This window comes from Mercenaria mercenaria, chromosome 3, assembly GCF_021730395.1.
Source record: "Mercenaria mercenaria strain notata chromosome 3, MADL_Memer_1, whole genome shotgun sequence".
NCBI lineage: Eukaryota > Metazoa > Mollusca > Bivalvia > Venerida > Veneridae > Mercenaria > Mercenaria mercenaria.
In genome coordinates this window covers 80,842,428-80,851,736 of record NC_069363.1, presented here as the reverse complement: position 1 = coordinate 80,851,736, position 9,309 = coordinate 80,842,428, and the positions used below count along the sequence as shown (strand labels likewise).

Genomic DNA, 9,309 nt, shown 5'->3' with positions numbered 1-9,309 from the left:
TAGTATGGGATTGTGTAAAATTAAATTTGCAGGTGACTTATAGGTCATGGTGATTTTCAGACAAGAAACTTTGAATAAAACTTAAACTGTGGAACGTTGAATTTGCCCCTCGGACACGAGTTTTCAATTTAATTTGGCGTTTGTTACATGACCGTATAAAACTGGATATAATAACTCATTTCTTGGGCCTGGAAGTTGGTATATTTATTGCAATTGCATTGTTTTGAAAGGTAAAGGCATTTTTTTATCAAAATTATTTAAAATAAATTCTCTTATAGGCTGATCACTACCAAATACTCAGAGGTCTAGTCACAAAAACTCCAAGTAAAATATATTGCAATTTTTCCCCTTATTTTTTTATTGGACATTGATTGATACCACTGATGTCCATTATTTCAAGTAATATAGGTTGTATAGATTTATTTGTTTATTATACCAGATTTATATAGCGCCCTTTTCATGATCAGTTTTACGTTCAAGGGCGCTTTACATAGTTCAAATGCAGCCACACAGGGCGCACAATTCATCCTCTACTAGTACAGACACAGAGCGATCTGACCTGAGGGACAGTGTGAGACAAAGCCCTCACGACAGAGAGATCAGAAATCAGATACAGGCTTGTCCGTCTAACTTAGCCTAGCTCGTTTCGAATAGACAGCCTGGTTCTTTAACCTGCCCAGTGTATAGCACTGATACACGCAAGAATTGCCCGGGTTCCTGACAAGTACACCTCTAGTTGGGTGGGAAACACTGAAAAGCGTTTCTGAAAATTCCCGAGTAGCTGCCAGGGATCGAACCCCCGACATCATGATTGGAAGGCCAGTGTGCAAACCACTGAGCTATCCGTCCACTCATGATGACATGAGTTCACTCCGGGAGTGTTTAAAAGGCAATTATGAGGACAGGAAGTGGTGGAACGATACCACTGTCAACAAGCCGGAACTGATGAAAAAGTTGCTTTATTTTGGATGGTGAGTTTTTAGCTGGTCACAGTTCTCTTATATAAAAGTTAACACCCTATTTTCTTTTGACTTTTTGTTGCACTTACATTCAGCTTTCGAAAGTTGGTAGGCTGCCAAGATCTGATATACTGGAAAATGGATTTGCAGAGCTGGTTTTGAAGTGTGGTTTATATAAAACTATATAGAGAGCTTGCATTTAGTGGGGTTCAGCCTATACAAGTTATTTATGTATAGTATGTCAGTAAGCATTGACATTTTCCGTTCTCAGATGAACGGGACTAACACTACAGAGCCTTTGCGTTTATTAAAATCATTCTAATGTGTCTAAAAGATCAGAAAGCTTCAAAGCTATTACATTACCCGAGTTCTCCTAGATAAAAAAAAACAAAGACGTCCTCTTAATTGCAATATATAATAATCAATTATGATATATTTATGTATAGAACTGAGGCTAGGAAGTGAAATCTTTAACATCGAGACACTAAAAGTTAGGGAGAGTAGCGGCCAAATGCGGTTTCTTAATGCTGAATATTTCACTCCATAGCTCCAAACCGAGTTAGTGTTTTACTAATCATAAATAGTAAATAGATGAATTGATAGACTCTTGATAGCACTATACCATGTGAGGAGGCTAATATACTACTCTGGTGAAAAAAAGTATCGAAAAGTTTGAAAATGTCTGGAATGTGTCTGGTTGAAAAAGTAGGGTAAACACTGCTGGCAGAGTTACATAACTGAAACCCTCTGTAACTTCATGGATTTGGCAAACACGGCACGGTCATCTTGCACATCAAAGCATGGATCAAATTTAAAGGAACAAATATTGTTATAAAAAAACTTTTTAATTTCAGCATTAGTGTATACAAAATAAAAACATCAAACATGCTTGATTTTACATGTCATATTTACACAATTTTATTATTTAGACACTGTATAATTTTCTTAAATTTTATAGAAGACAAAATCGTGTTTAGCCTTCAAACTTAAAGTAAATATTGTGCATTTTATTCGACCTAGGCAAATGATGGTAATCTAAAAAACGAGCAAAATAGGTAGAGCAATTCAAGAAATATCTAATATTATCTTTAATTCTTATAGTTATCACTTATTTATTAAAATCATCACCTGTTTGAATAAACTTAAACATACTGTGTTAATAAAATTTTATACTTCTAACAAAAGTGAAAAAGTTGTCTCCCCTTGATATAAATTTGCTGTTATCAGAATGCGTGTATGTGAGCCAGAAATAATTATATGGATCTTTGACATTTTGATACAAATTTACCAAATGTCTGTAAGCAAGAAATTCTGTAAATTTTATCATAACAACAAGAACCCGGTATAATTAGCTTTCAGGTTTTTGCAAACCCTGATTAATATGTTATTTTGAGGTTGTGGGGTGGCGGGGTAGTCTAGAGTTATGCAAATGCAAAATTGGTAATGGGTGAAGCTGTAAGTGAATTGAAGTAAGTGATTGTAAGTATGTGATTTATTGTTTCAGTATAAGTAAGCTGCACTTTTCTCAAACTCACAGTTATTTCTTTCACTCCAGACAATGCATCAGAAATAAAGACAAACCGTCATTGTGACATTATTCCAAGAGAAAAATATGTAAACTTCAGTTTATGAAAGGAAAACAGTCAAAAAGAAAATATGATCGTTTAAATTGTATCATCCAACAGCAACACGTTCGTAGAAACTGTTTCGAGCTCGCGTTTTAGACCATAGGTTCATAGTAATTTAGGTCTTCTCAGTTGTTTCATATAAGCACATTTGGTTAACTTAAAAACATGGTTCCACTATATTACAAGTCTACCTTTATCTGCAGCTTATCAGTGATTATGTGATACCTATTAATAGAAAGGTTATTAGCACATTATGGGCTACCAACACACCAGCAGGAGATATGAGAGGTCTCTAACTTACGATCATTCTCGCATCTCATAAAAATGATGATTATTATCATTATTATAATGGTGATAAAGAAACAAGTTAAATTGAGATAATTAGCATCAACTTTAAAGAAAGGTTGAATAATTTTGTTTTATATATAACATTGGAAGGTCCTAAGGTAATAATATTACTTAACTTAATCATACAAACGATGGAATGAATAATATATTCCTCATACAAATATTACTACGTTTACTATATCACAGATCATAGTAAAATAACAAGAATATACAGAGTAAAACAAATCTCTGTTAATTTTCTAGTGTATTTGGTATTCCTGGAGTTGATTGCTGACTGAGTATGACTAAATAAAATGAAACTTTTAAAAAACATCAGCTGCGAAAATGAAGTGTAAGCTTATCACAATGTTACATCTAGCACTTAAAATCAGTATTTTAATAGATTAACAAATAACGTCAAATTATTTGGTAAAATATTTAAGCTTATTTATGTTTTTCAATGAAGTACTGAATTTTATCAGTGATTTTTTTTGATATTTTCACTGTTTCAAACAGTGAAAATATCATTTATATTTTTCACTGGTACGGAACTACACTTGACAGCGAAAGAATATGAATTATGAATAATAGAAAATTCCATGCAAAATATACTTCATTCAAACATGGCTCGATTTGATTTCCAGTTAAGCAAAGAAGAAAATCAAGCTCTATATATTCTGCGATAAACAACGGTTGACGCGCGGACCGGTAAGAGAGCATTATGACGTCAATTATGACGTCATATTGCCGCATGACGTTCGATACATTACTCCTCGCGTAAACGAAGTCCAGTTTAATATCTATTAAAATATATCAATGAGCATGTCAGAATGAAAACAATCAAAGCCTTCTTGTTATTTATCGTCTAATTTACCACGGTTCATCGTTCAGATGTTTCAGACGCCCTCGTGGTTCAATTCCTACGATGCCGAACACTGTTTTGACAGCTGTGAACATAAGATTTGCGTTTGAAAGAGATTTTAACATCTTTTTACAAGTAACATATTATATTTTGATACCCCGCTCTCAGTTTAAAACAAAATACTCGGCCGCTACTAAAAAGATATGACATATGAATTTGACTTTTCGGCAAATGGCTAGAATAAGGCTGACTACCCTGCCAAAGTGATAAATGAATTATTTATTGAATATATACATTAATGCGAGTATGTAAATAGTTACTCTTTTCTCGTTATTTTGACCGTCTTAACTAGTTCAATTCATGTCAAGTGTAGATATAAACAGCATTTAATTTTTAGATATCGCAAAAGTCAATAAACAAGTTCTAAGATCAGTCTAAGCTTTGATATGGTTACTTTAAACTTGTTAAAAATCCAGTTATTTCCTAATTCGCTACGCTCAAACGTAAATAAATGTTTTATCCCATAATCAAAGTAAATCGCGGAAAGATAGGAGAACAAGTACATAAATTCACATTTAGGATTTGTTATCTGCATTGTGATGTATCGAACTACAAAGAAGGAACGGGAATAAATAATTTTAATGTAAGATGCAACTATTTGTACATTTCTGATAACTTTTAACCTAAATCGACCTCTTAACTACCACTGAACAATTGACATTCTATACTGTACGTTTCGACTTCATAACCATAATTATATTCATAAAAGATATCAGAATGTCTTAAAAGCATTAAATTCGACAAAACTGAAAATTCCTCATGTCGAACATAATATATATATGCTTGCTGATGTTAATAAAACTGAGATGTTCAAGAAAGACTAAAGCTGTTGAAATGCAAATCTGATACACATGCAAATGATGTTAAGAAAAGTCAATGTCAGAAACGGTATACTGACAAAACGTTTTGAATGACTTTTGCTCTTTGCATGTCTGACTGCCTTCGAACAGTGAACAAAGATTATAGCATATAGCCAATTTACTGACTGCATAAAGTGTCGAACAAATACCCTTATGCATCTTCACCGGAAAAAATGATGTATCAGTTGAGGTTTGATAACATTTTCAATAGAAGCAAAAAAAAAAAAAAAAAAAAAAAAAAAAGAAAAATGTCACAAAAAGACAAATTTATAAATATTTTCCCTGTGTAAAATACTCAAAAATCTCAACAACCCAGTAAATCCCGTTTATCAGAATTTGAATAAACGAAATAGGTATTGAATTACTATCGAATCATTAGAACAATAGAAATCAGGAAAATACTTGATTCTTATCAGTTGAGTATTGTCAATTTCAAAACACAATTACATTATTCTTAAGTTTATACCGAAATAATATTTTTTTGAAATGATACAAGTGTTAGTTTGTCTTCAATTATCATACATAACAAGAAAAGTAGATGGTATATGCAAGGCTTGAACATAGCGTGATTATAATAAGGTATGTGCAAATCAAGCATTTAATATTCAAAAGATACCCAGATAAATGATATTATATTGGAAAGGGAGGCCCCCCGCAATGAAGAATGGAATATGTCTTAATATGAGATAGCAAACTATTGTTTTATCCGCTAAGTCAGTAATTGGGATTACTTGATTGCAGCTTTATTTTGCAAGTTCCAGATATAAGATATATATATCTTTCTACAGGCATATAATGTTTTGAAAAAGACATATTGTTCATAAGGAGATTGCAGTTATTTTCCATCAATGTAGCTTGAAATGGAAATAGTTACAACGTATCTGCATAAGTTTGGTTTCTCACATATTTGTATCAAACAGTGATTTCTTAAGCATTCGGTTGCATTGGAACTCTCAGCATTTGCTGAATATTCTGCATGTGATTTTCTATTCTACTATCCATTTCCTGCATATCAGTACGCATTTTTTGCATTTCGCCTGTCAAAGTTTGGACCTCTTCTTTCACTGACTGCACTTCGCTTCCAACATATTCTATTTTGCCATGAATTTCAGAGAGACGGTTTTCAGAGTCAAAACATTTCAAACCGGAAACTTTCAGTTCCTCTAAAATAGGAACAATAGGAGTTACAACTGTAGATCCATATGATGTTCCTCCTTCTACTATTCCAATACAGGTGTTCTCAGAACTGTGGTCGTCAACAAGAAAAACAAGGGCGCCTGAGTCACCTTTGTCTGCAAATAAAATGTGTTGTGTTTTCGGACTTACTTCAATTTGTTTGTGAAGTTTAATAAATGAATTATTCTCTATAGCAAGTGGATAGGAGTTCAGCTCTTTCACCGATACAATGTCAAATTCTATGATCCCATCTCGTAACTCAGTCTGTGAGCCAAATTTAACCACGTGTTTCATTCTCGAATTAAGTCTTGCCGCACTTGAAATCCGCCAGTGTTTGTAGTTTATATTCGTTGCTATCGTCGGTACTATTGAAATATAATATTTACAATGAAAAATACATATCTGTTTCGTTTACAAAACAGGAATAGCGATGAGCATGTTTACTAATTTTTTGTGTTGTAATTGTTGAAATATTTATTGCATTTAAAATATTTACATTTATGTAGATCAAAAATATCCATTGAAATCAGTTTTTTTCTCTCACAAATTGAAGACTGAACACTTAAGATAATAATCAAAGAAACGGTTGTAAGCACATTTCACTTAAATTAATGCTGTGATGTATTTAGAGTCCAAAATATTTCGCTTGGTTATTTGTAAAATTTCCGACGAAATATGCCCGGTAGATATCTAAAATGCAAATATTTGATGTGGAAATTGGCATAAAAATCAGTTGAAATAAATTCTGATATACAATCGCATGTTTGAATCTTTTCTAACTAACACAAATATATACATGAAATTTTCTTTCAATAAAACACTTATTGACCAATATCTTTTGAACTTCTTATTGTTCTTAGTATACACATTTGAAATGTCATTCATATTTTGAAAGGTAGATTGTTTTAATAACTTGTCAAAGGTACAGCAAACTGAATAATGCAATTCCATATCTTTATTTATCTAAATACCTCAAAACATTTTGATAAGATTGCTGAAATATTTTTACTGAAATTTTTGATGACATTGACAAGAGAAGTGTTTAAACGTATGCCAAATTTCACGTTTAAGATACTCGAAAAATTTCATGTTGCATTAGAAAATTTGTTCAGTGTGTGGTTGTCAACGTTGCTTGAAAAATATTTTAAATATTTTTATAGTTATAAAATACTTATAGCAATAACCTATCAACATCTGCAACTTGAACAACATTAAACTGAATTTGCAGACTGACAATTGCCCTCCTATTTTCGCAATTTATGATAAACTCGTGAAAGACTAAAACCTTGAACAACATTTAAGTATCGTAAAATTAACTGAAAACGATATCAAAAGGGAACACAGTTTCATCAATTGTATAATGACTTGTAACTTACCTGTAACTGACGCATCGGGGAAGTCAGATGATTTTGGCTGTCTGCTCGTGAGTTTAAAAAGAGCCACTTCCATTCCAGTGCAGCTTTCGGATCCTTCTTTGTAGATATACTGGACAGTTTCGCCAATACTGTTAGTTTGATTGGCTGGCTGATACACTGATTTGCACATATCATGTAACGGCCAGTTGAATGTACCATTGTGTGCTGATTGCAATCTGATCAAATCCCATGAGTTTAATAAAACATGTGCACATGTCAGTCCGCAAACACCGTATTGTGGGTGATCAATAAAACACCCTAAAGTCCCTTTTTTATATTTACCATTTTCAACTTCCCCGCCTATTTGGCAACCCATTTGTACATGTTCAAAAACATCTGTGGCAGTTCTCCCGAATGGAATAAAGGAACCTTCTCTTACATCAACCGGTATTCCATCATAATGGGTTTTAAATGGTTCCTCGTTAATTGGAATGTAATGTTTTGTGTGTACGTATAAAACAATGCAGCTTTCTGGCTTCAGGTTCCAGGAGTCGCCATACCCTGTTGATTTTTTAGAACAAGCAGATACGATAGACAAATACTTGTGTTGCTTCATCAGTTCAACGGAATATTTTGCAACACAGGTTTGGAGCTTTTTATAGGCATCGTTATCAAAGTATTCGTCAGAAGTTACATTGTGGTTTATGATTTCAGTACTTTCGTTACTGTATTCTCCTACTGTTCTTGTTATTAAAAAATAGTCAAACATTGTGTCTGTGCGGATACTTTCTGCTATATCATCCTTTCCTGTTTTCTCAAATGCTTCCAAACTAACGACAAATTTTATACTATTCGTGTTTTGTAGTGTATATGCAGCCCAAACATCTAAGATATGTTCATCTTTGGATTTTATGTGTGCACAAATTGCGTTGCAGATCATCAATGTCTCTTTAGAATTTCTTCCGAACCGTCGGCATATTTCGTTCAGTATTCTCTGTTTCGGAAAGTGTCCCAATTTCAACAATTTCTCTGCGACTTTCTTGTTCTCAGAGTTAAGAAAGGGCATCCATTCCTCGTCACCTATGACCAAATAGAATTCAGTAACTAGAATGTTTACGTTTAGTGTTAAAGTATTAACTAAATTACATTAAAGATTTTAATCAATATGTATTAACCTATACCAGTTTACCGTGTTTTGAGACAATCATATTATGATATCGCACATACTGTCAGAGAAATATTATATGCATTTGTATAATTTTCTTTACATTGATATGCTTATTCTTTTCAATAACGTTTACAAATGAGTTCAATAAAGCTGATAAGTGAGTCAGCTTACCCATACCTGGACAATCGAAATATTCTTGATTTAGTTCAGTGACGATGTCTTGCTTGCTTGCGCCTGTTAAATTAAAATGAAATAGAAACAGCTATGTATATTGTTAAATGCCTTATAATTTGTTTGGCTGGAAAATAAAGATTATACTCTGATTAGCTGCGTCTGCAATTTTTACTCAAGTACGGACCAGCAAATCATGAACACATAGTAATAATTCATTACGAAAGTTGATGTGACAGTGCGCCTGAAAGTGTAGACTTCCAACTGCCTATGATATTACTTTCTGTTAAAAACTTGGTACCGGAGATTTAGCTTTTCCACTTCATTTTTCATGCTGGGAATATTTAATCTAACACTTTTGTCCTATTTAGAAAAGTGAAACCAGTGAATTATAACTCTAATAGATAGGACGTTTTAGTTATCTTGACAAAGTATGCTTAGATTCTGATGTGTTTCCAAAATAAAATCTACTTAAAGATCTGTTTGGTAACATTCAAAGAGACAAGAGAGAGATGTCATTCAAACAAGAAAGCTAAACATCATCTTTGAATATTTAAACAAATTAATTCAGAGAAAGATATTGTATTCATTGCTTCTGATAATTTACAGGTTTGCCATTATCTGCTTACGGATCAGAATTTTACACATAAAGTTTCCCATTTTGTACCTATTTTGTATATGACACCTGTTGCTACTAGTTTTATTAAATGCTGCTCAGTCATAAAGGATATTTGATACGCATA

At 32.8% G+C, this 9,309-nt stretch overlaps 1 protein-coding gene across 1 annotated transcript; it reads right to left on the bottom strand.

The window, feature by feature from the left end:
• Window positions 1-1,785: 1,785 nt before the first annotated feature.
• LOC128555734 (uncharacterized) lies at window positions 1,786-8,625 on the bottom strand. The gene is made up of 3 exons (XM_053539034.1): window positions 8,573-8,625; window positions 7,249-8,307; window positions 1,786-6,237 (listed from the first exon to the last, which is right to left on the bottom strand). Exons 2-3 carry the CDS (start codon window positions 8,291-8,293, stop codon window positions 5,624-5,626), a joined length of 1,659 nt encoding a protein of 552 aa, XP_053395009.1. The 5' UTR covers window positions 8,294-8,307; window positions 8,573-8,625; the 3' UTR covers window positions 1,786-5,623.
• Between the last annotated feature and the right edge of the window lie 684 nt (window positions 8,626-9,309).